General features: G+C 42.0%; 1 protein-coding gene across 1 annotated transcript in view; it reads right to left on the reverse strand.

The window, feature by feature from the left end:
• ENTREP2 (endosomal transmembrane epsin interactor 2) overlaps nt 1–27744 on the reverse strand; it is a 130979-nt gene that overhangs the window by 69857 nt on the left and 33378 nt on the right. Inside the window, exon 2 of the mRNA XM_077828974.1 lies at nt 24587–24718. Within this exon, the coding sequence (XP_077685100.1) occupies nt 24587–24718 (132 nt within the window). The remainder of the gene's footprint in view (nt 1–24586; nt 24719–27744) is intronic.

Consider the following 27744-nt stretch of genomic DNA (forward strand, 5'->3'; position numbering starts at 1 on the left):
TCAGATTTCTAGCCATAATTCGTTTTGCAGGAGAGTCAGAGGTACACTCAGTGTTACGGAGCACTCCTCCTGGCAGCTCTTTGAATTAGCTCCTTCCAGGTCCAATGCTCCCTTCTATCACTCATTCAAGTGCCCCACAACCTCTCTCTCTCTGCACCTCAGGGAGCTCCATCTTTGTGACATGTCTACTCCCTCTTGGTGGCTTGGACCTCCAGCCTGGTGACTATGTGTTTTTCCCCTTCCAGGGTATCAAGCTCCCAAACTCCCCAGGCAGTCTTCAAATCCACTGCGCCGATGTGCCACTTCCCCAACAGCTGGTAGGGGAACCCAGGCCCACCCTCTACTCCAGGTTCCAGTTCAAGGTCCCTCTAATCAGTGGCCAAGGTCTCCAGCATCCCACCTTACTGCTGTTTCCTGGAGCCTTTTTCTACTCTGCCTCTCTCAGGCTTTTGCTCCACCACCCTTCTAGGTAAACCCTTCCTTTAGAGCCTGTATATCCAGGGTTTCTAGTCTCCCCCTTGAGTTTCCTCATTTCCTTCTCTAACACCGAGACAGTTAAGCAGGCTTCCCACTGCAGCCTTTTCTGCTGCCAGCTTCCTGGCTTTATATTAGCCCCGTCTATTCCTTCTCAGTGGGGCGCCATTGCCATTCAGGGATTACTTAGGCCATCTAATTTCATTCAACAGTGCCTATCCGGTAAATTGGCTCTTTCTCAGCCTCATTAACTCCTTCTAGGCTAGTGTGGGGGTGAACATCCCATCACAAGGAGCAAAAATGCAAGTGTAAAGTTTGAGGGCACAATCTAGGAAGATGGGCCTCAGACCATCTGAAATCGCACTCAAGAATCCCAAAAAGAAATTTAGGAGAAAGAAAGATCATGGAGAAAAAACAAAGGAGTAAGATGGAAGAGGGAATATAAAGGTTATCTGGAATATATAGCATTACTTCTTAAATGATTAATGGCATTTTTATGTCTCCTAAAGCAAAGTTACTGAATTTCTAACAAACAAATTATCCTTTTCTATGCAAATGTCTGTGGTAAATAGTGAAGTAGGAAGAGACCTCCTTGCCCTTCAGTATACAGCAGATGGAGAGAACTGTTTCTGTAGAGTGTCAACAACTATGTTAAATGTTATTGTAGTGGAAGACAGTGCTGTCATCTCTCTGCCACTAACATTCAGAGTAGAGTATTATAGAGCAAAAAGAATCGGGAGAAAAGTAGAGAAGATAACAAAGGAGAGAAATAGAATCCAAGGAAAGTACTACAATATTTAAAGAAAAAAAAAAGAGAAGAGTTCATTAATCTCTTTCATTGAGCCAAATGTGAAAAGCCTCAAAACATCTTCAGATCAGAATCAACATAGTTCAGCTGCACGGCATGCACAGCCATTGAGAACCCAAACAGGATAATCTTCCCTTTTTACGCACTTGGTAGCAATGCTCCATCATGTGTATGCATGCAAGGGATTTGGGGAGTGGCCTGGGACACTAGATCCGTGATTACATAGATTCAGTAGCCAAATTACTCACTTGCTTACGGAGGGGAAATGGGCTGGGGCTGAAGACAAAACTGTAGCCCAAAGTCTGCAGATAGTACCTATGGCCAGAGGAAGATTTTATCAAACCATGGCCCAAACACAACCCCAGCACAAAGTACTTGATTTGACCTAATATGAGAGTCATTTTATTTCCTTTGTACGTTTTTTGCCTCTAACTCTGCAAATACGTTAGGATGAGACAGTTAGTGGTATTTCAGTCCATGGAGAGCAAAAGCTGTTCAATTTAACATACTTAAAACAATTTTGCAATTAATCATATATCAGAACAAATTTTTATTGTATTATCATATTTCTTAGATTCAAATGATTAGCATAGGCACAAAATTGCACAATTAGAGAAACAGGTATCAATAGTATATTTTACATCTTTTCAAGGCTCCTGAGAGCTACGACAACTCAAATGTCAAATGTGCTGCTTTTTTTATTAGCAGCTAACTTGAAAGTACAATCCATAGTGGCATTTACGGTAGTAGAACTATTCAATTTTTTGTGCATCGTTAAGAAATAAAGATGCAATGCACATAGAAATATATCACCAGTCAAATACCAACCCAAAAACCCAATTATTCTGAACTAAACACTACTGCACTGTCAGAACTTACACACTGTATATCAAGAAACTGAAGAAAGGAAGTAAAATGCTCTTGTAAAATAAAGGCATCTTTGCACCACTGAACAGACTCACTCTGAAAAACTCATGACTAATATGAAACAAAGAGATGCCTATTAACTTTTCATTTCTTAATTTTCGTTTCTATAAAATTAAAGCTTCAATGATGAAGGATTCCCCAAAAAGCACAAAGCCAGCTAGGCCACTAAACAGTTCAGTTCCCTTTCCAGGGGGCATCAAAGTCCGGGCCACTTCACCAGTGGCTAATGGTAGGGACCCAGGCCTGCCCACTACTCCAGGTTCCAGCCCTGGGACCCTATAGATAACAGCTGTCCACAGCATCCCGTTAACTAAACTGTGTCGCTGCTATGTTTCCCTGGGCCACTAGCCCACGGCACCAGCACATTCTTACTCTTACCTCAGGGTCTTGTCCTGGTTGAATCCCAACAGCCAGCACAGCCCATCTCTGATTGGCTGCATCCCTCGCAGCCTCTCTAGGCCACTTGGAGGACTTTCTTCCACTGCTCCTTTCTGGGATGGGGTGAGCTGCAAGTGGTAGGAACCTGAGGCCTATAGTAGGGGGGCCTCAAAGGGCTTGGTACACCCTATCACAGGCTACGTACACTATAGCCCAGTGCCCCATGGCAGCATCTCTAGTCTCCCCATGTCCCCCCTCAATATAATGCCCCTAGTTCCTCATTCCAAACGAACCTGCTTGCCTCATGCCTACCTATAGGCAGATCTGATCTCCAATTCTAACCCACATGTGAGGTGATGGGGACAAGTGGGGCTTGAGTTAGGAGGAGTCTGGGGGAGTTGTAGAGTGGAGAAAATCTCCTCTTTGACAAGCTTCCTGTATTTCATCAGAAAGGTGCACCAGTTTGATAAACCACAGAAGGTTTGTCTGAGAGGCGCTCCTTTCCCACAATTCAATCCTCACATCTCCCCCATTCTGACCCCAAAAACTGTGCACACCCTTCTTCACATCTCCATTTACCCTACTGCACATCTCCTGGCTCCCCCAGGTGCTCTGGGCTCAGTGTACAGAGATGGCAAGACATCAGTGCGAAGAACCCATGAAGCACCAATGTCTTGGGGAGCTGAGTTCATGCTCCAGCACAGGAACCTTGCACAGTCCTGCTCCCTCCCAAAATGACCCCTGCAAACACATTTCTTCATCCCCTGGAGCCCCCTCCCCACATCCTCACTTTCCTTCCATACCACACCATATGGCTGTCCACCCCATGGCTGAGGGCAGCTATTAAGCCTGTGTCATTTAATTAACCATTCTTTTGCAGGGCATTGTGTTCCTGAAAATACCTATAACAGTCATTTAATAGCTATATTCTGGAGACTGTGTTATATGATAAAAATATGCAGTACAATACATTAAAAATAATTTTGTCACAAAAACCCCATTGTGCCTGTTTTTATTAAGCTGATGAACAACACCCTCTGATTTCACTATTAAACTGGACTGGGAAAAAAACCTGAGTGATCAATTTATTACTCAGAGAATTCAACTGCAGAAAAAATAATTTGCCAAAGTAATTTACAGCAGCTGCTAACATATATGATTACATGGTAGGGACAAAAGAAAAATTATGATGTAATAATGAATCCAAAGAAAATAAATGGCATAAGACCCAGTTCAGCATTAGAAATAATAGCAGAATCTGGTCCTATGTAATCAAAGAATACAGAAAGTTAAGTAAATTCATCTTTTCAAAGATTCACTCCTCAAAATGTAATTGGTACCTCTAATCATATCTAGACACTATTAATAGAATGGTAATTTGCTGTAAAATATTGTCTCATACGCAAAATCTTTCTTTCATCTTAGAGTAAATAGAAAATTATAATAACGTTTATCTCTGCTAAATACTGAGTGCCTGCAAGAAACAGCTGTAGGGAAATCTTATTAGCTAATCACATCTGGAGTTAAGGGTATAATATGAACATTCAACACTGACAGAAAAACAATACAATTTTAGGATCAAAATGGGAAAGATTATGTAATTTACAAACAACCTATACCAGAGGTGGGATCCTGAGTGATTGTGCCCCAGCAGGTTCAATCCCTCCAGAGTTCCCAGGCATAAAGTGTAAGATGCACCATCATTTAGCATGGTACAGCATGTCACCATCTCTTCAAACATCCCATTCAACAAGTGCAGAGCCTGTGAATGTGTGGGGTCTTACTACAGAAAGACATTCTTTGAGCCTTTCCTCTCTGTGCACCTATGTGAGTGTGAGAAAGATGCAAGACTCAAAAGAGCTTTGGAACCAACCCTACAAAACAACACATTTCAATGTAACTTTTATTTGGGAAAAGTATAGATTGGCTTTCTTAATTGTGTGTCTTATTACCAAAACAATTCTTAGTGCTCCACGATCCCTTGTATGCCACATGGGAGTACAGTGCCAAAAAGGTAAGGAAAATGCGGGAAAGGGACAACACAAAAAACAGATTTTTCGTAACATCTCTACAACACTCAAACAAATGTAGACTTTACTGTATCTACCTAATCACTCCTTAACCTCCTCATAAATTGTACCATCAATTAAACTATATGCCTGAATAGCAAATCAGTGAATTTAACATTCAAAACACAAACATGCCACTACAAATGAATCACTTTTATTCTAAAATACTTATTCTTTCTGTCAAACATTGTATGGAAAGCTGCCCAACCACACTGAATGCACAGAATTGAGAAATTATATCTCAATCTACCCAGGATTATTTTACTCCAGAAATAACAGAGGCCAATGTTGAGCCTCAGATTTTACTTTCTCAATTCTATACTCTTTTGATTTTAAAATACTATAATTTTTAGGGGGAAAAGTGCTTTATTTATGTTGTTAAAGTTAGTTAAAAAAAAGTTGAAGGGGGAAAAAAAGGTCCAGCTCAAGGGTCTTAGCCTAAACACACTATTACCAAATTGATAACTCTTTACTGAACCCTACAATAGGCTTCTAATTTGCTTTCACAACAGATTGGATTCCTGTGGAGAAATAAAAGATTAATCACTTTCTAGAAGGCTCTTAATTCCCATGAACTTTTGGAAGTACAATCAACAAATGAAAGGGAGTAAAATAAGTTTGTAGACATGTAAACTGATGGCTGTAATCAATAACCTGAACACAATGGGATAAACATCAATACTGATCACGGTCTAAACCCCATTTTTGCAGTGCTGTAAAGATGATTTATTTTACCCTTGATTGACTTCAATTACAGTGTTTCATTTCTTATATCAGAATAACCTGAAAAGAGATAAGGAGCAGTAAAGCTTTTTCACCCATGAAATTACTCTCTATGTACCTCTTTTACTCATGAATTCAAGGGCAGCAGTGTTTTTAACTTAGATTATAAACTCAGTTGCTCCAACTGGAAGAGTCAGAGGAATTAGAGAAATTGGTTCCCATAAATCCTGGAATACTGTCTATACATACGAAAGATCAATGCTGAACTGAGACCCAGTTTATGACTCACACCTAACTCCAGAAGGAGGAATATAGGAGTCTGTGGAGCTAGAAGTGCTGCCTTCTCCCAAAAATGCAATAGGACAACTGACCCTTTGTTCAAATGCCATTAAAGGGGAGAGGGATATAAGCAGAGTTTAGTAACAAATTCAGTTGCATACAAAAATCGCTCACACATGGGAAGGATAAATGTTTGCATAATATGTTTTATTTTTTGCTTAACACAACAGACCAGGTGACTATCTGGCCCATTGTGTCATTAACACAATGGGCCAACTTTTCTCTGTTTATGCCACTGTAAATCTGGAATAACGCAACTGACATCAATGGCATTTTAGAGCTATGTAAATGGGAGCAAAGTCAATGACATGGTAAATTATCACCTTGTCTTTTGAGTTAATTACTATAATTCAGTGGGTATTTGACGTGTAAGTAAAACAATAGCCAAAGCAAAAGTGATAACAACAGAGTGGTTGAAGAGTAAGAAGAGAAAGGCTGTTAGTTTAGCTGCACAGATTCTTGATGGAGTACATTAGGATATCTGTTCTGGAGTAATTTATTAGTGTAAATCAGAGATATACTTAATTTAATGTTTTTCATTAAACTGATTGTGACACAATACAAATGACTGGAAAGTAAGTATAAAAATGTGAAATCAGACTACAGCATTTTGCAAGAGTACTATTTTTGAATGATTAATTATTATTTGTAAAGGACTTATTATCTGTGAGCTACAAAAACACAAGTCCATCCTTCCTTAGAGAACTTTGCAGTCTAAAAACACAAACAGAGGTGAGAAAAGATGGACAAGGAAACCCAGAGGAAGGTGAATGGATAATGTCTCCGAGGTATAAGATGGGGTGGGGGGAGGGAGAGGACCAAGAACTATACTCTGTGGATGTTCAAGATGAAGAAGTACAGAGCATGAGAAATAACCACCAAACGAAATGATGAAAAAGCAAGTAGAGAGGTAGGAGGAGAGCAAAGTATAATGGGCCATGAAAGGCAAGTAAGGACAGAGTGATAAAAAAAGAGGTAGTGAACAACAGCACTAAAGGCTGAGGAAAAGATTATGGAAGACAAGGGGACAGGGCTAAAAAACTCCAACTTCCTAAAAAAGTTGAAACCCCAAAATTGCAACAATTAATTTTTTTCCAGATTAACATGGAAGGGCACATTGATTTTCTTGGGACAAGAGGTGCATTTGTAATTTACAAAATGTTAGTGTATGGAATTAGTTCAGACTCGGACAATTTCCAAGCATTTAACATTACAGACATGTTGTAAGACTAAATAAAATAATTTGTTTAACATCTGGAGTTTTGGAACCAATTTAGGAAATTATTTTGATTTAATGTTTGTTTTTTAGTTACGACAGGGATGAAGAAATTGTGTTTCTTTAATCAAGCTTTTAGAATGGAGAAAAGTATTTTATTTCAGTGTTTAATGTTATAGGATATAACATATATGCAAACAGTTCCTACTCCATGGAAGACATCCACTTGTTTTATAGCATACCAACCCACAGAATAAATTATTATACCTGCACTTCATGATTTCTCTGGACAATCTAAGTTTAAAAAAAAACCCTATCCAAACTAGAGAATATATTGAAAGATTTTCATACAATTCATTTTCGGAAGCTTCAAACACACATAAATAAACATGGCAGTTTGAATATCCATTCTATAAGACTCTATTGATTTGCTTTTATCTTTGATATGCTCTAATATGGCAAGTTAATTCTGAAGGAAGACAACATATGTTGGTCAGATATTGAGGAAGATGAAGTAACACCTGCACCCCAAAGAATCATTGTGACCTTGTCTGCAAAGAAACAGTGAAGACAGAAAGTGGAATGGTTGAACGAATCATTACAAACTAATTTTGTAAAGTTAAAAGTTATATCTCAAATACCACAAAATTAAGTCTGCATTTTATGTGACAAAAAAATATCCGTAGGCACTGCTTCTTGCCTTGTATATCAGAGCACTACCTTAGGCTTTGCTGTGTCGTATTCCACTGTAGAGTCATGCACAAAAATGGGAACTAAATTCACAAGATATGACTTTCACCTGTCTATTAAAATGAAGGCGTAAGCACTTACTTTATGCACAGATAGTACTCTATCACAGCAAAGGCGTTAAAAATGCCTTTTAGAAGACACTACAATTATCTAGCATTGCAGATCTGGTAATTTAGTTTGTAAAGTAATCCAATGGAGTGTCACATTATAGACATGGTCTGTGTATCTTTAGCAGAAAAATAAAACAAATTCTAATGCACATTTCATAGCACAGCTAAGATTCTTGCATGCAGGACGAAAAAGAAAATATAGGTCTAGGGTGACCAGATGACAAGAACAAAATATCGGGACACATGGGGGGGCAGCCACAGGTTCCCCCTCCCCCCCCACCCCCAGGGCTGGCTCAAGGTTTTTTGCCGCCCCAAGAAAGAAAGGGGGGGGGGAGCTGGAGTGCTGCCGAAGCAAAATATCCGGACAAATGGTGTCCCGATCATACATACTAAATATCGGGGACATCTGGTCACCCTCTATAGGTCCTATTCATCAATGAGTTACAGTCTTAATTACAAAATATGCATTGAAGTCACAGAGGAAAAAACACATTGGCCATCACTCATATATAAAGTAAATAGCAGTCTTCAAAATCCATGGCTGCATGGTGTGAAATGAAAATTTGTCCAGTATACGACTGAAGCCATATGGTGATAGTGGGAAGAAATCAGAGAAGGAATAGATGTGACATTATCAAGCAAATAATGAGGATTCATGAATAAAAATGAAGGATATTTTGGAAAAGAAAGGCAACATAACTTGAACAGCCATTAAACAGATCTAACATGTAATAGTATGCAGTCAAGACCTTAACTGGGGACAACTATAGCCACCATTATTGTTGAAACTTTTGTGTAAGTTTGGCCTCTTCTTGCAAAGATTATCCAAAATCATCTTGTGTATAGTCATATTTTCCTTAAAAGTCAGCGTTGGCTGTTTTCTTTTCCTTCTTTCTTTGTACAAACATATTTGGATTGAGCAATACAATGGAAATCCAGCTGCCACTCTTATTTCAGCTCCCCACATCTCTATTGCAGGGATTCACTTCTATCCTTACAGAATAGGCATGAAACCAGTAGGCTGCTATAGAAATTAATAGAGAATGATATCCTGTATAAAGGATTTTCAAACAATTCTGTAGAATTCTATAGCAGGGATGTAATTTAGTATGATAATTCAAAAGAACCTATATAAAGCTGTCATTTTCTATTAAACTCCACAGAACTTTTTGTTCTCAAATCCCTTTCACAAAGCGCAGACAAGTAATGCAGTCTCATTCCATGTACCTATCTTTGAGACAACCTCGTCTATACTAGAAAGCAACTATTAGCATTCAGCAACTTTCTGCTTTTGCTCTTACCTCACCAGCTAACCACTACTTGGCTATGGGCTTCTCTACAAGGTCTGGGATGGGAAATATTTTCAGAGTGATATATAGATATTTATCCCTGCTCCTCTCTTTAGAATCACTGGGAGCCATGAAGCAAAATCACTCCACACTATTTTGCAAATGTACTCCCGAGAAGAAACTCCTTGATCCATTGTTCAGGAGTGTGCTATTCTAAAAAAAAGTAATTTGTGGGACATCAGGAAATGCCCAGAAATAAACATAATAGCTGGAGTCATGTGAAACATTTATATTAAAGCCCAACACCACATTATATACTTACAACTGAGCTTGTAAACCTTTCACACTGATATGGTCTCAGCTTTGAATGAACCTGTTCATATCACATGAAAATCATTCTTTCACATATTAATCCAGAGGTGACAAAGGCATGTAAGAAGAAATGATTTCGCTTCCTGCTTCTTTTCCAGACACAGATTAGGAAAAGCCAACTTGGTCACTGCTGCTATTTGATTCTTAAGAAACAGCTGAGAATGTAACACACTTGAGTGGCTGATATAACTTCAGCCAAATCCACTGGTTGCTTCCCCTAATCCATCATAATCACCCTCTTCTTGTCCAGAATGAGTTTCAGACAGTTTCCCAATCCAAGCCCCAGTCTTACCCAGGCTCTGGGAAAATGCTCAACAGCACTCATGGAGCTAGATATGAGAGTGAGAGAGAGAGATCTAATGCTAGGCATCATCTGCACACTGAACACACTCTATTCCATACCTCCTTAATATGTCCATGTTTATAAAATACAGAAATGCAAGTTCATTCCCTCATTCTCACAGGAGATGATAAATAACTTATTAAACAAATGTTTTACATTAATCATACCGGTATTTGTTTTTGTATGTTATGGCCATGTACACTGACAGGATTTTTGTAAGGAAAAAATAATTGTTTGACTTGTGTGTGTGGTTGCTTATCAAAGTTTTGGTCTAACAACAATCGACAGAATCACGGATAGTACAGAGAGGAGCAGTAAACGTCCATCAATGGCTTTCGCAGTGCACCTTACTCCTAATATACATCTGCCTCTTCCAACCCAGGAAATTCCTTAAGCAGAGGCAATCAATAGTGCTGAATTATGTAATGATTCTGTGATTTACACAAACATCCAATTTGTCCCAAGGTGAAAAGTTACAGGCACACAACACCACCCAGAATTTGACCCAACATTCTTAGGCATAGCATGATTCTGTCAAATATAACTTAATAGGCTGCTGCAATGGTAGAGAGAGCATAAATTTAATTTTCTTAATATGATTTTCTAACAGTAGCAAAGCCTGCTTTGTTATGTTGATTAATCTTGTTGTTTCTCTGTGACAAGATCAGGTTTTATGCACAAATGTTTTTATCCAGAATGCCTGCATTGCTTTTTCTGTAGCATGGTACAATACAAGCCTGATTATCACAAAGTTAGTAACACAAAAGGTCAAAATTAGGCTGCAGCATATTCTTTCCAGTTGCTGGAATTCAATATTGTTTGGTTTTCATCTTCTTTTTACTGCAATTTGTCTCCTCGTGCTCCTTTCATACAATATTTTCCTTTATCCTATTCCTTTTAGGTTCTTATACTGCCCTTCACAATGGTATTTGAGTACTTTGAGTAGTACATTAAGTGATGTGATTTGTGTCTTTCTATCCCTTTGTTGTATCCCTTTCTCTCTCCCAAGGAGAAAAAAAAACTGCATGTGGATCAAAATGTATATTTATTTATTTGTGTATTTTCATGAGCGAAGGCAAGGTCCCATGTATGCCATTCACTCAGCACAAAATACAGTGAGATTCACAGTGGTTCTCAGATCCTACAGGAGTTTGTTCCATAGTCCTGGATTAGTTCCTGAGACATTGCAGTGTTCTGAACAACCCACCTATTTTAGGTCCAGGACATTATTGCCTTGGAGAGACCTTACAGAGGTAAGGTGGGTGAGGTAATATCTTTTATTGGACCCACTTCTATTGGTGAAAACTTTCACGCTGCATAAAGCTCTTCTCAAGGAGACACCTTGGATGATTTAATAGAATTTGGTTGGATCTATGAGCCTTCACAGAAGGAGCAGGATCAAAGACCTCTTGAGCTGCTTAAGATGTAGAAGAGCTCTGACCACTGCTTGTAGTCCTCTACATCTTGACTAGACCAGGTGCAATGTGTTACCAGGTGTATTGGTTGGTCTGGAAATGACCTGTGAAAGTCCTATGGAGTCAAGCGAGTACATGAGCTTGGGAGTTGTTGTATCTGAGGCCTTGTCAAAGGTAATGTCGAAGTTACCTAGGACAACTGGTGCAGGGTATTTTACTGCCTAATATATCAGGGTCTGAATCTTTTAGTCTTTGGAGGTCTATTAGTGACCACAACTTTCTCTTGTTAGATAAGTGAATTCATATTGTCTTATGTAAAGTACTTTTTTGATTTGAAGTTAGAGGAGAAGGCAAGTTCAGTGCCACTTGCAGACTTGTGATGAGCCGAGTTGCCTGGGCAGGATAATTTGAAAGAATACAGAGCTCACAGTACCATCCAGCAAGGTCTTGATAATACAGGGGGGTCTCACCAGTGATGCAGTTGTGCACTCTTTTCTGTTTTTTCATCACAAATCTTGTACTCATCAGAATCAGCCTGACTCACTGTGGTTTTGTTGAACCTACTCTGGTTTGTAGACAGGTGGTGGTTTTGAGCAGTCACTAAGCCATAGATATCTTGAATCAAGCTAGGTCAGAGAGGTAGATTATACAGTTTGTCCAATGCCCTGGACGTGTTGGATCTTGTCAGCAGTCTGGCACTGGCCTGAGTTCTAAATTCCTCTCTGTTAAAGTAGCCATTTTTAAGGATATTGCCCTAACTAAGGGTTATCAGCCTCAAAGCTAACAGTTACCTTTACAACTACAAGCCAACCTTTCTCCTTCTCCAGTAAGCATGTGATGATCCTCAGAATAATGTGGGACTTTATTTTCCAAGGCTTGGAAGATTTACCTTCAAAACGGAATGGTCTTTTCCCTTTTCTGAATCTTTCTCAGATCAAAAAAATGGCAGCAGCATAATCTTGATAGAAAACACTTAAATTCAATCAAAAACTCTTAGTCATGTGACCTTTTGTTCCAGACCCGTCTGAAGAGTCCACAGAGCTTTTTGTTTAACTAGAGCTAAATGGATTTAGTTGTGCAATAACATTATAAGAGGGAAAGGATCTCCTCTGCCATCTTGCTATTCTTAGCGGCTGGCTATCTGATACTTACAATAAAAGATGGGCCAACTATACAAACTATACTTGTGACAGACTGTACCCATGTCCACACCATACCCACTATTGTAATAATCTTTGTACAAAGTATGCCTTGTGAGGTATCATTTGAAAACTCATAATTTGCTGGTCAGTATTGTCCTGATAAAATATGTGTGGCAACATTGTGAACATAATGTGAAGTTATAAAATTCCACTGTAGGGTGTTATTAACACATGTTCCAAACTGAGGTTGGCAAACAGGTCCATCGCAGAGAAAGGAATGTGTGCTCTGCTTAATTTGTATTTAAGCAGTAAACACAGTTATCAAGCAGGAAAGAAAACGAAGGAAGCTCAAACAGATGAAGAAAAAGCAGCAGGGAACATCGTTCCCCATAGAGTTTTTGTTTCCTGGAATCCAACTGGAAATGTATTTCAAGAGGGGGACTGAAACTATAAAAGGAGGGACAAACACCCCAAGGCACCCCCACCTCTTCTTTACCTGCCCATTGCATTCATGGATCCCAAAGCAACAAAAGAACCATTAATTGGATTCTGGGAGAAGGAGTCCTGACCTCAGAAGTTTGGTCAGTAAGGCTGCTGAAAGCATGTAGTAGAGAAATCTTTGCTTTGAATTTAACATGGTTTGTAAGTTAGATAAAATTGCGTTTTATCTTGACTTTTCTTGTAACCACTTTTGACCTTTATTCCTCATTATTTGCACTCACTTAAAATCTCTCTCTTTGCAGTTAATAAACTTGTTTTATTGTATTTTCTAATTCAGTGTGTTTAAATTGAAGTGTTTGGGGAAACTCCATTTGGGGTGGCAAGTTGTGTGCATATTATTTCTATTAAAGAAACAACAGACTTTACATAAACTTGTATTGTCCCAGAGAGGGCTTGGCAGTACAAGACATTCATTTCTTGGGGGAAATCTAAGACTGGGTGTGTATTGTGGTCACCCTGAAGAATACCCAAGGCTGGTAAGAGCCAAGGTGTGGCTGGCTGGCTGCAACACACACACAGACACAGCTGGGAGTGACTTGCATTCTGGAGACTATTTGTGAGCAGTCCAGGCTGGAGGCTACAGTAGCAAAGGGCACCCTAGGTTAGAGGGCAAGGATGACACAGCTACTCATTAGGCTGGATTGTACCTTGGTAGTCACAAAACTCTCTGGTGTTCTTGACACTAGAATTTTTCTAGCATTGCACTACCTCTGATGCAACTCTGACAATGATAATAACGGTGGCAGCACTAGCATCAATAAAATGCTGCTGATGTTTTAATAATTGTGTTGCTAGACCTGCTCTCGTAATGGTAGTTAATATGAAGAAAATTGTTAGTGCAATTTGTAATGATTCTGCAATTTACTTTCCTTTAATATTGTCCTCAATATTGTTGCTCAGGCTCAGCATGAAAGAATGCTTGTTTTATTGGGTTAGTCATGATATGTGGTGGTATCATTAGACTCAATCCAGCTTACTGTTCCAACTTTGTTTTGTGGCTCCATGTCATCTCAAGATATACTGAGAACAAACTGCATTCTATTACTTCTTGAAGCAAGCCTGTTCTTCCCGCATGTCGGTATTTACCCTATTCACCTGACTCAAGACTCTCCATGATTACTGGGTTCCATCTATAGCACTATTTTCATACAAATGATTTGTATTTCTGTCAACAGCTTAATAGAAGATGGGATTTAAGATAACACACCACTGTTTGCACCCTTACAGGGACATGGTTAGCTTGAAGTCTAGTTAATTACAGAAGTGATTATAATGTTGTTTCAGGTACTAGAGCTTACTCCGAGTCCACTTTCAACATTTTTGTGGTTTTATAATGACAATTCCTCATGCAACCCCAGGGGAAACTAACTGGATACACTGGGGAAAGAGAGGCTGTAAAATGCACTAAGAAAGAAAACTGAGGGGGAAAAGAATAAAATATTATTTCTCCAATCTCTCTCAGCTAAAGTAATCTAAGGTGTCACTTGTAACAATCATAGATAACAATATTCAGGCAAAAGTATGACTGTTAGTTTGACAGAGTTGCTTTAACTATGGAGTTGTTACTGAGCCCCACTAAATTATTTTTATTATTATTACAATTACTACTACGCTAAATTTGTCAGTCCACTCAAACACTGTCTTCTACTGGTTGGATTGTCATTGTTGGACTTGCCCAACGTGTGAAAGTGACAGATATGAGAGAGTGTGCAATTTCTTGCAATAACCTTAAAAAAACTTTTAAAATTAAGTGTAACTGTCTTTGGAGTTCACTGTGTTAAATCCAAAGGTTTTATTGTGGACTGAGGTCATATGTAACTTTTCTAGGAGGGAGATGGGTTGTAAACCCTTGGAAGTGTTATGAACCTCAAAGGATTATATTGAACAATGGTCCAGACAAGAAGGACTTTTGGGTCAAGTGGTTTTCTTGGGGATCTTTAGGGGGAGGTGAATGCAAGTTTCCCACCTCCACTTATGCAAAACCCCAGAGTTTTATAGCTACATCCTGAGAAGGGGACCATTGTCTACTGATTACCTGTTCCTGGAATCTGAAGATCAAAGGCCCAAGCTGTATACAGGAGAGACCGAACTTTTCATGGGGGTGCTAGTTCTCAGCTGAGGCTGTGATGAACTTGCAACCACAGAAAAAAACGCTTGGTGGAGTTTGAAGGACTGACTCTCACCAGATCCCTTGTTGAGATTGGGGTGATCTCTGATAAGCTTATTAGCATGTGTGTAGGTTCTTCTATGGTTTTTAAAAATGTTTTCTCTTTAATGCTTTCAGCTTAAAAATAACTATGCTTGCTTAGAAAGAACTGTGTGGTAACTCATAACTGCTTGCAAATATGTTGTTCATAGCCTTTGAAGAGAAAGCAAAGCATAGACAGTGGCTTATTTAGGCAGTCTGGCTTGCTGGGAATATCACAGTGTAGGCAGGAGATTGTGCAGCCTAAAAACAAACAAACCAACCCCTGGTCAGAAGGGAGATAGATGCAGGTCTCTACTCAAGAGAGGCGACAGCTGAGGAACCAGGAGATTAGAGTAAGGGCCCTTGGTGGATGATGGAGGAGGAAATACAAATGTAGTTGCCCTGAACTGTCACAGTGAGCTTGGTGTCCTGCCGACTATAGAGGATATATAGAACGAGATGGAGAAGTGAAAAGGAGAAAAGGAGTAAGAAGAACAAAAGAAGAAAGGAAGGAGAAATGAGAAAGCAGGAGAAGAGAGGAGGGATGAAAAAAATTAGGAGGAGAGGGAAAGAGAAAGAGGGAGCTAATGTGGATCATCTCACTGGTGTGATAATTCTTTTTTAAACAAAAACAAGTTCGTGCTTTAATTCTTCTAGCATTTGGAGAGTTATTTACTTCAAAAACACTGTATTTCAGACATTTAAGTAATGGCCCTTTTTATGTTGTACCTAAGGGACTTCTTGTGTTGGTTCCTTTCAATTTTTCTAATGTCAAGCTCCAGAAGAGTCAATTAATTGTAAGACGTGATGCTCCATAAATCAATAAAATAAATAAAATGTATTCTGCAATATTTTAATGCTTTAGCTCATAGACTCCTCTTGCACATTTTTTGTCATATGTTTTGTGTAGGATCCATCCTTTTCTCTCTCTCTCAACATGACAATGGCCCTACTGGGTCAGACCAAAGGTCCATCTAGCCCAGTATCCTGTATTCTGATAGTGGCCAGTGCCAGGTGCCCCAGAGGGAATGAACAGAACAGGTAATCCTCAAGTGATCCATCCCCTGTCGCTCATTCCCAGCTTCTGGCAAACAGAGACTAGGGACACCATCTCTGCTCATCCTGGCTAATAGCCATGGATGGACCTATCCTCCATGAATTTATCTAGTTCTTTTTTGAACCCTGTTATGGTCTTGGCCTTCACAACATCCTCCGGCAAGGAGTTCCACAGATTGACTGTGCGCTGTGTGAAGAAATACTTTCTTTTATTTGTTTTAAACCTGCTGCCTATTAATTTCATTTGGTGACCCCTAGTTCTTGTGTTATGAGAAGTAGTAAACAACACTTCCTTATCTACTTTCTCTACTCCAGTCATGATTTTATAGAGCTCAAATCATATCTTTTAGCCATCTCTTTTCCAAGCTGAAAAGTCCCAGTCTTATTAATCTCTCCTCATACAGAAACCGTTCCATAACCCTAATCATTTTTGTTGCCCTTTTCTGAACCTTTTCCAAGTCCAATATATCTTTTTTGAGATGGGGCGACCACATCTGCACACAGTATTCAAGATGTGGGCGTACCATGGATTTATATAGCAGCAACATGATATTTTCTGTCCTATTAGCTATCCCTTTCTTAATTATTCCCAGCATTCTGTTCGCTTTTTTTGACTGCCACTGCACATTGAGTGGATGATTTCAGAGAACTATCCACAATGACTCCAAGATCTATTTCTTGAGTGGTAACAGCTAATTTAGACCCCATCATTTTATATGTATTGTTGGGATTATACTTTCCAATGTGCATCACTTTGCATTTATCAACATTAAATTTCATCTGCCATTTTGTTGCCCAGTCACCCAGTTTTGAGAGATCCTTTTGTAGCTCTTCGCAGTCTTCCCGCGTCTTAACTATCTTTAGTAATTTTGTATCATCTGCAAATTTTGCCACCTGGCTGTTTACCCCTTTTCCCAGATCATTTATGAGTACGTTGAATAGGACTGGTCCCAGAACAGACGCCTGGGGGACACCACTATTTACCTCTCTCTATTCTGAAAACTGACCATTTATACCTACCCTTTGTTTCCTATCTTTTAACCAGTTACCAATCCATGAGAGCACCTTCCCTCTTATCCCGTGACAGCTTACTTTGAGTAAGGGCCTTTGGTGAGGGACCTTGTCAAAGGCATTCTGAAAATTTAAGTACACTATATTCACTGGATACCCTTGGTCCACATGCTTCTTGACCCTATAAAATAAAGTTGGTATATATTAAATCTGAGTAGAGGTGGGCAAAATACTTCTAAAACTATTTCCCATAAAAATATGCCTATTTTAAAAAACATTAAACATTAAAAAAATGAAAGGCAAATTTAGCCACTTTTTCTTAAAATTCTTGATGAAAATTAATGATTTTTAAAAATGTACTAAGGCTATTGTAAAAAATGTTGTGACAAAATTTTTCCTACCATTTAACCTTTCCTCCTCAGTGGTGTGCAGCTTGGGACAAAACACTGGGAGGAAGACATCCTGGTTAACATGGAAGGAAGACACCACCTTTGGCAGAAAGGCCGATGGGGGTCACAGTTGAACTTTATCCTTGTAGAACACCGTATACGGCGGCTTAGATGTCAGGGCTTTAAGCTCCAACGCTTGTCTCGCAGATGTTATCGCCACAAGGAACGCGACTTTCCATGACAAGTGGGAGAGTGAGCAGGAGTCCATAGGCTCAAAGGTGGACCCATGAGCCTGGAGAGAACCAAGTTAAGGTCCCACTGTAGGACAGGAGCCCAGGCCAGCAGGAAGAGTCTCTCGAGGCCTCTCAGGAATCGAACCGACATGTCATGCAAGTTACACACAGAATTGACCTTGGATCAGCAGGTGAAAAGCAGAGATAGCTGCAAGGTGCACTCTGATGGAAGAGAGGGCCAGCCCTTGCTTCTTAAGATGGAGCAGGTAATCTAAGTAAATTGTAAAGAGCACCATGCTGGAGAGATGCTATGCTGAGACTCCCAGTGGGAGAACCTCGTCCATTTGGCCAGGTAGGTTGCTCAGTGGAAGGCTTCCTGCTTTTCAGGAGGATTTGCTGGACCTCGTTAGAGCAGGCTTGCTCCTCCAAGTGCAACCACACAGCATCGAGGGGAGAGGCTGGGGTGTAGGAGACACCCACGATCCTGTGAAAGCAGATCCGGTTGGTCTGGAAGGGGCCAGGGAGTGGCCACTGCCAGGTCCATCAGCATACTGAACCAATGTTGGCGCGGCCACACTGCGGCGACCATGATGACTTGGGCCTTGTCTTTCTTGACCTTTGAGAGGACTCTGCTGATGAGTGGGATTGGCAGGAACATGTACATCAGTCCCCACGACCATGATAGGAGGAAGGCATCAGACACGGAGTCTTTACCCAGACCCTGTAGGGAACAGAAGTGATGACATTTCCTGTTCTGTCTGATGGCGAACAGGTCCACTTGGGGAGTTCCCCACCTCTGGAAGAGCATCCGGGCTACCTCCAGATGGAGCAAGCACTCATGGTGCTAGAAAAAGGACCTGCTGAAGCAATCTGCCAGCGTATTCCTGACATCGGGGAGGTGACAGACCTTCAGGTGGATTGTGTGGTTGATGCAGAAATCCCACAATTGGAGAGGCTCTTGACTGAGGGCCAATGAGCATGCTCCCCCCATCTGTTGATGTAGAACATCGAGGCCATATTGTCCGTAAACATGCTCACCCCCCTGCCCTCCAGGAGCGGTAGAAAGACCCTGCAGGCCAAACGTACTGCTCTGAGCTCTTTGATGTTTATGTGCAACGTCATCTTCTCCAGGGACCACGTGCCCTGGGTCTGGAGGCTGCCGTGGCACACTCCCCAGCCCAGGTCCATGGTGTCCAATATCAACTCGATTGAGTGACAAGGGCTGTCAAATGGAACTCATTCCAGGACAGCTGTGGGGTCAGTCCACCATTGCAACAAGGTAAGAATCATTGGTGGGATGGTAACAACCTTTTTCAGGTGATCTCTGGACTGGGAATAGACTGTCGCCAGCAACTTCTGTAAGGCCCGCATCCTGAGCCTGGCATGGCGGACAACATACATACATGCTGCCATGTGGCCCAGCAGGTGCAGGCAAACCCTGGACGTGGTCACAGAGAACACGGAGACTCCCATGATGAGGTCCACCGATGCCTGGAACCTTTCCTGCGGCAGAAACACTCTGGCGTAGGTGGAGTCAAGCACCACCACGATGAACTCTATCCTGTGCACTGGAACTAACATTGACTTTTTGTGGTTTACCAGCAGGCCAGGGATTGGCACACGGCCTGCGGCACCATGACATCCCTTTTGGCTTGGGACCTAGAGCAGCCTTTGACGAGCCAGTCATTGAGGTATGGAAGAATCTGGATACTGCGACACCTGAGGTTGGTAAACACCCTTGGTGCTGTTGCAAGGCCGAATGGAAGGACCGCAAACTGATAGTGGTCGGTTCCCACCGTGAATCATAGGAAGTGTCTGTGACCTTGAAAGATCACTATGTATAAATCCTTCAAGTTGAAGACAGCATACTTCAAGTTGAAGACAACATACCAGTCTCCCGGATCCAGGGAGGGGATGATGGAGGCCAGGGAGACCATGCGGAACTTCAATTTCTTTAGGTATCTGTTGAGGTCTTGCAGGTCCAGGATGGGCTGTGGACTGCCCTTGGCCCTTGGGATTAAAAAGTACTGGGAATAGAAACCCTTGTTCCTGTACTCATGTGGAACCTCTTCCACCACACCCAACTGCAGCAACCCTTCCACCTCCTACATGAGGAGACTCTTGTGAGGGGGGTCCCTGAAGAGGGATGGGGGCGGGGAAGAAACTGGAGTGTATAACCTGGAGCCACTGTATTGAGGACCCAACGGTCTGAAGTTATAGTGGTCCATGCCGGGAGGAAAAAAGAAAGGCAGTTGGAGAAAAGTGGGAGATGGATCCGGGGTATAGTCCAGTAGGTCGCCCTTTGGTGCATCCTCAAAACGCTCGCTTGGCCCCCTGCTTAATGCGGGTTGAGCCCAATTGGGCAGAGGGTGAAGGTGCGTGGCTCGGGTGGCGCTTGTAGCCCCTACCCTTTTTGTGGGGTGGCTCCTGCTAGGGTTGGCTCCTTTGGCCCTGAGCTGGCTGTGGTTTGAACTGCTAACGGGCTGGACCAGGGACGTACAGCCTTAGAGTTTTCAGGGTAGTACAGGAGTCTTTTAGTCCATGAAGCCGACTTTCGTCTGTTCTGCAAATGACCTGGTTGTTGAAAGGCAGATCTTGCATTGACTGCTGAGCCTCTGTCGACAAGCCAGAGAGGAGAAGCCAGGATGCCTGCTGCATAGAGATGGCCAAGGCCATGGTGGGAGCTGTGGACTCCGCCTTGTCTGAAGCTGCCTGGCTGCAGCTGCAGTCTCCTCGAGGATCGCCCGGAATTCCTTCCTAGATCCTTCAGGAAGCAAAACCTCGAACTTGACCATGCCCTGCCACGTTATAGTTATAGTTGTAGTGGCCGAGGAGGGCTTGGTGATTGGCCACTTTCAACTGAAGGCTGGAAGACGAATACATTTTTTGCCCGAACAAATCCACTCTCTTTGAGTCTTTATTCTTGGGCATAGCCCTGGGTTGCCCATGCCTCTCCCTTTGATTAACAGCCTCAGCTACGAAGGAATTTGGCGCCGGGTGAGCGTAGAGGTACTCATGGTCTTTAGCTAGCACAAAGTATTTGTGTTCAGCCCTTTCGAAATGGGGTGCAAGGAAGAGGGGGTTTTATAAGGCATTAGTAATTTACAATATCCCTTCATGTAGGGGTGAAGCCACCCTAACAGATGCTGTGGACCAAAGGACGTCGAACAGGGAGTCCGATGGCTCCTCTAGCTCAGGGGTCTCAAACACGCAGCCCGCGGAGTTATTTGGTGCGGCCCACCAAGCTCCCCATGCACCCTCCACCCACACCAAGTTCTTTGCTGCGACCCACCAAGCTCCCCGCATCCCCTCCGAGTTATTCCTGCAGCCGCCAAACTCCCCTCACCCGCCGCCCGCCCCCCCGCCAGCTCGCCGTGTCCTGGCTCCTCTGCCTACCTTCAGGCGCTTTCCAGGTCGGAGTGGGGAGGAGCGGGGAGCCACACACTTGGGGACGAGGCAGAGAAGAGGCAGGGCAGGGGTGGAAATTTGAGGAAGGAGTTGGAATAGGGGCAGGGAGGGGGCAGAGTTGGGGTGGGGACTTTAGGGAAGGAGTTGGAAGAAGCGAGGCGGGGGGGCTTATGGAAGGGGTGGAGTGGGGGCGGGGGGCAGAGGCAGGGGGGTGTCAGTGATGCGGCCCTCGGGCCAATGTACTAGTACTCATGTGACCCTCATGGTAATTTGAGTTTGAGATCCCTGCTCTACTCCTCTGCCTGGAGCCCCAGGTTGGAGGCAACCCCCTTCAATAGTTCCTGATCAGCTTCATGTCATCTTGTGGAACTGGGTAAGCGGGACCCATAATCACTTCATCCAGCGATGGTGAGGACGAAGCTGGTGCCGTGGGATCTGCCACGTCCCCTGGAGGTCCAGCCGGCTGGTCTCCTGGGTCCTCATGGGCCTGGGGGGGTCTGCCCTTCTGGGGTCTCCACCTCTGGTGGAGGGTGCGATGAGAGGCCGAAGGTCTATCCAAGGCCCCTGCCACTGACCAGACTGTCTGCGAAGGCTGGGTAAACTCCCATGGATTCCGGGGTACCAGGCTGTTGGCCACTGGCCTTGGGCCATTGGATTGGTTGTGGTGCTGATGATGTAAACAATATTGCCGGTGCCAGGGCTTGTCCCACTGCCAAGGACTCCTGCTCAGTGCCCCAGCCTGAAGTGGAGTGGTCGCTGTCAGGCAACCATAATCGGGTGGACCAGCAGCCCTTCTCTCTGTGGCGCCAACTGCTGCGCCTCGACCTGTCAGATTGAGATGAGTCCCTTGCATGGGACTTCGGGGACCGTCAGCATTCGGCGGATCAGTGTCAGTAATCTGGAGATCTACACCTCATGCTACTCGACCAGTACCGGGACATGAAGCAGGACCGGGAGCTGGAGCGATCCAGTCAGCAGGAGGATCTCTCCAATCGTGTCTTGGAGAGGGGTGCTGGCGGTTCGGTGACCAGTGGCTCCATTCATACGATTGGTCGCGTGATCAGTGCCGAGGCATTGGAGATAGAAAGGGCAGGTCTTGATGCTCTTGCCAAGGGGCGCGTGCCTCCGTAGGTCTGCGCCAGGTTACTGTCGAGCCGCGCCTCAAATCCCGCTGTCGGTGCACAGGGTCCAGAGACTGACAAGGGCTTTGCTAAGCCTGCCTCCTTGCTTCTGAGAAATGACGGCTTCATGCAGGTGAGTGCTGGCGGGACCTCCCCCACGAAGGGGAGTGCTGCTGCTGAGGTGGGGACATACAGGAAGGTCCCAAGGTGGGTTTACCCCAGGACCCGGGTACCACCGGAGCCGGTGTGGGTGGCACTAGTAGTGTCAGGATCTCCTGCACTCCCTACAGTGCCTCGGGTATTGATGAGACCTCTAGATGATGAAGTCCCTCTTCACTGTCCAGTGTGGCAGGCATGGTACAGGATGGGCTAGACTGCTCGGCCTGAGCTGGGGCCTTAGTCCCTGATGGAGGTGTTGAGCTGTCAAGCACAGGTCTTGGCTCTCTCCAGCCCTCTCCTTTCCCTTACGGAAAGTGGGAGATCTTCCGCTCATGGTTCTCTTCAACTTCTTGGCCAGAGCTGGGGAGGGGGACTGGTGCCAGCTTGTAGACAGCACCGGCGGGGCGCTCCGCACCGATGCTGCGGTGCTTGGGGCCAAGTCGGACCTCTGCTCTGGTGCTGGGGTCAGCGCCGACTCCATCAGGAGTGCCCTGAGACGGATGTCTCTCTCCTTTTTTGTTTGGGGTTTAAAGGATTCACAGATGTGATGCTTGTTGCTTGTGTGTCCTTCTCCTAGACACCTTAAACAACTACCATGCGGGTCGCTGATCAGCATAGGTCGCTTACAACCATCGCAGGGCTTAAAGCCTGGGGACTGGAGCATGCCCCATCCTGTTCTGGGACCAATTATACTAGAACTAATTCTAAGGGAACTATTAACTATGTACAACTATTTTACAGGGAAATGTTCAAAAGAAACACTGAATGAAGCGCAATGCTAGCTGAAGCAGCAGACGTTCCAGTACCGTCCCTGGTGGCAATAAGACACGGAAGGTGTGGGGAGCTGGTGGTGCCCCTTATACTGCAGCATATGCACGCTGCTCCAGGGGGCGCAAGAGCCGGTCCCCTACGGATACCACCGAGGGGAAAACTTCCAGCACTGGTGTGTGTGGCGAGCACGTACACCTAATATGGAATGGACATGAGCAAGCACTCGAAGAAGAACTGTTTATTCCTCAAGTACATATAATTGTAGATATGTTACTGCTTTGTGTTATATCCACAGCTGAAATGGCTGGGTAGTTTATTCTGGATTGACAATAAGAATGAGGCATATGGTTTGGAAAAAACACATAAAAGAGGCCCAAAGTAATCAACATATATAATAACTAAACACTGGCCATATTTATCAAAGGCACCATAAACAAAGACTGACTCAAAACCAAATTCACACATGTATGAGCATGCGTACATACTCTCACACACACATTTTAATGTGGAAAATGTTTTTGGCAGTCACTGACATTTTTCCTATTATGCTCTCTAGACTTGTTGTGAACAAGATTAGTCAGCTTTGGTAAAATTTCCACTTCAGGGCTCCCACCTCTGCTACCACCAATGGGGCTGAAGTGGTGATAGTGGAAAGATAGATTTTTTTTTAAAAAAAGGCAGCGTAGAGAGAGCCTACATGCTGTTACAGATGTACTATTTCAAGTGGGGTGCTTATTTTCAAACAAAAGGCAGAATAAAGCCCTGAGTACATACAACAGCTGTTTTTTGTTGCAGCAATCCACAGTCATTACTAATCATAATTATAGAAGGTGTGTGTTATCACTGTCAGTTGTTTGCCTGATTAGCTGTAATTTCTTCATGTGCCTAGTGAGACATTTTTCTCTAATATGAACAGTCAGGGAATACAGAGCTCTCAAAGCCACACAGCAGAAATAATAAATATGGAATTCACACCGGAAGGATTTTTACAGAAACGTTTTGGATAATCTGTTTTTTCTAAATTATTCTCTTATATGGATTATTTTAAAAAACATTTAATCAAAATGGCACCATCAAGATTACAATTATAAGCCCTCAACCTACAATAAGATTTTTGTAGGTGTACCCTGGGGCATATTCAACCTTTAACAAAATGGTTATGCTGTACAAATATAGGCAACAATCCTACAAACAAGTGAGCATGTAACTTTACTCACATGAGTAGCTTTATTGATTTCATGTTTGCAGGATCAGGTTCTCATTTTCTGCTAAGTCTCTTTGTTATGAATAAGTAAGCAGCTGACAGTGCACAAACAACTTTCACTACATGCCTTTATCAAAATCCACTTGCTGTGTTATATTCTAATAAAGTGATAATCCTTTTTACTCCCCACCTTTAGAGTCAGCCTCACAACATTACACTCCTGCAGCGGGTTCAGTTTCAGCGTTTCTCCAAGGTTGCTGCAGCCTGATGTTTGATGCTGCATTTCACAGCAAACACAGACACCATCACTGTCAAATTTAATCTGAAAAAAAGTAAAAAATCAGAGAAATCAGAGAAAGCCAAACCTTTGTTCCAACCATCGTTATAACATTTATCTTCAACACAAGATGACACCAAGGAGTGACAACAATGTTCTTCTATTTGAAATATACAATTCATCATATAATCAGTGACACAGCTTGAAGCAGAATGACTTCTGTTGACCAGCAGAAGCTACAAAAATGAAAGTAGGTGAGAGAAAAATATTGTAGACAAGTAAGGTAGATAAAAGTAGCTGTATCTTTAAGGCCTTCTGTGGGCTGTTGAGAAAGGTTGTTTTTAGGAGGCAGAAAATTGTTTCTGTACTCTTCAGAGCCGGATCAAACCAGGAGAAATGATTTAAGTAAGTAAGTGTGAAAAACATGGGGGATAAAACAGGTGCCGGAAATATTGTGAGAAATCTTGATCAGAAATAAAATCACATTTAAATAACCAGGAAGATGACTGGAATAGAGAGAGGTACCATTATGAAAATAGAGACAGGAGAGAATGGAACATGAAGGGAAGGTGAAAGGCATACAATATTTGATATATATGTGTGTGAGGGAGAGTATGTGCACACTGACCTCACTTTTAATTTATTTTTACTCTGAAAAAGTTTTACTTTCTCTTTTTTGTTTCAAGTTCTGTTTGTTTTGAAAACCCCTTTTTTTAAAAAAATACAGTAAACGTTCAGCATCCTCAAATTTTAATTTTCACAAAGTTCTTTTTGTCTTTCTTTAATTATGTCTCCCCTTTATCTTGAGGCTTTAGAAGGCACTAAGCATTTCTGGTATCTGTTCTTTTAAGATTTTTTATTAAAATGTGTTTTATTGAATGTACTGAACCCCAGTCAACATTTTAATTTTACTATGACTTTCTTTAAAATATGATTTATGTGAGCTTAAAACTGCAATATTTCCATTCAGCTCAATGGGAGGTTTATCCATATAAAAAGTGCAGAATTGGATTAATTATCCTCATTTTGATGTCTTTGTTCAAAAAAATAAAAACAGGACTGTGTTTTTCTATTGCCTTGCTATCATGATTTTCAGCCAAGATTTAACTCTATATGAATTTTTCCTCCGCTTACTAATATAAGCCTGTAGCCACTTGTATTTTTCTTAATTACACTTACACATTTAGATGCTTTCTCCTTTCCCATTTGAAGCCATTTTGTGCTGGTGCAGAGGATTCTAAGGATTGGTAGCACGATATATTGCCATCTCCCTAGGTCACTGGCTCAAACCCAGCCTGGGTCACTATTGAGTAAGAGTTATTACCATCAGATGGCAGTTCAATGGCCTATGTGAAATGAGCTTAGTGGTCTCAATTCCCAGATTTTCATAGTGGAAAAAACTGTGCCAAAACTGGCAGTAATTAGAAGCTTTAATGGGAGTCTGAGCAGAGGTCAGGGATTTAATGGGCCATGTAGACTGAATTAGTCAGGATGAGGCACAATAGCTGGAATAGCGTGGAAGAGACCGTATAGTGACCATCTGTGCTGTGTACCATGTACCATGGAGACAGCACTATGATCTTTACTGCCACCTAAATTGCATATTGTATTTGTGTCATGGTTAATATTTTGCCTCTTCCCAAATCGTCTTCTGCTGCTTGAATGACTGGCTGAACAAACTGAGATGGGCTCTGGCACTTATAGGAAATTGAAGTGTCCCATCTGAGGTTGGCAGTATAGCAGCATATTTAAACAGATTTCTTTCTTACTAGTTAGCTTTATTTTTTCTGCCTTCATACAAGGCTTGAATCATTCATCTCTTCTTAGTAGCTAGATGTTTTAAAATTTATATTTTACATCCAAGTTCAAGAAAGATACAGAGACAGAAAAAAGAGAAGAGAAAATGTGTGATCTCTCAGAGTAATTTGGTGTCCCTGCTTCAGTGATGCAGAACAGATAAGTAGTCGGGAGAGCAATACAAGACTATTATTTTGAAAAAAATAATGTTCAGTAAACAGGCTGATAAGTTAACATCATGCCATATATCAGAATAAAGGCATACTCCAGACAAATTGCTGTCTCAGTGGGTTTGAACTCTTGAACCTCTAGAATGCCCTCTAACCAGTGTAATTAGTCAGAATGCTTTTAAAAATGCAGAAAACATAAATTATACCATTTTCTAGCCACTCATGAGCAGAAGTGGATGCAGCTTTCTGCTGCACCCTATGTAGCCTGGGCATGCCCTGAGTCATAAATACTGTAAATGAAACAAAGAAATAGCCAACTAAAATGGTGAGCGTCTTTTGTACTGATCCCTTGATTTCTATGTAACTTTTTTTTTTTATAATCAGATTAGAATTTTATATGTGTAGCTTTTCCTCATAACATTTTAAACATGTTAAGATAGGTATTTCAATTCCTGTGAGTTTCTAACACTTTTTTTTTTTAAACAAATGAATGAGATCTGATCTGTGCGTGGCTTTGTTGTATATGATCAGACAACCTTCAACTCTTCAACCCCATGATAAATATAAAATGTTGTTAAATCTGAGGAGGTCTTGCCTTTGAACTCCTCTGGGAATGTTGGAAATGGTGCTAGCTGTTAGATAACTACTACAGAACAGGTTTGAAATTCACACTTTGAATTTAGAGTTGTGTCAAATTCAGCAGTCACAAAGCTACAGCACACCTGCTATATTATCAAAGAGCATCCAGCAAAATCAATATGCTCTTCAGCTGGTAAAAAGTTTCTATAACAAGGAAAATGCACTTTACACAAAGCTGTCCACACCAAGATCATTTATTCTCTGATACATGCTGCGTCTGTTCAATGAAAGGTAGTCACCCACACATCATGGTATGTATTTAACACTTCTAATGTGAAAAATAGATCCTAGGTCTACTTTTATCCCATGTAATGAACAGATATCACATAAACAAAGGCTGAAAAACAATATCTAAAGCTTCCTAACAAGAGTCCCACCTGTGACTGCTTCTCTATTCACTCTAAAATAGATCTTACAACTGTTTTGTATAGCACAGTACCTGTCCTTGTATCTTGCTAAAAATAT

Source organism: Eretmochelys imbricata, chromosome 10 (assembly GCF_965152235.1).
Source record: "Eretmochelys imbricata isolate rEreImb1 chromosome 10, rEreImb1.hap1, whole genome shotgun sequence".
Lineage (NCBI taxonomy): Eukaryota > Metazoa > Chordata > Testudines > Cheloniidae > Eretmochelys > Eretmochelys imbricata.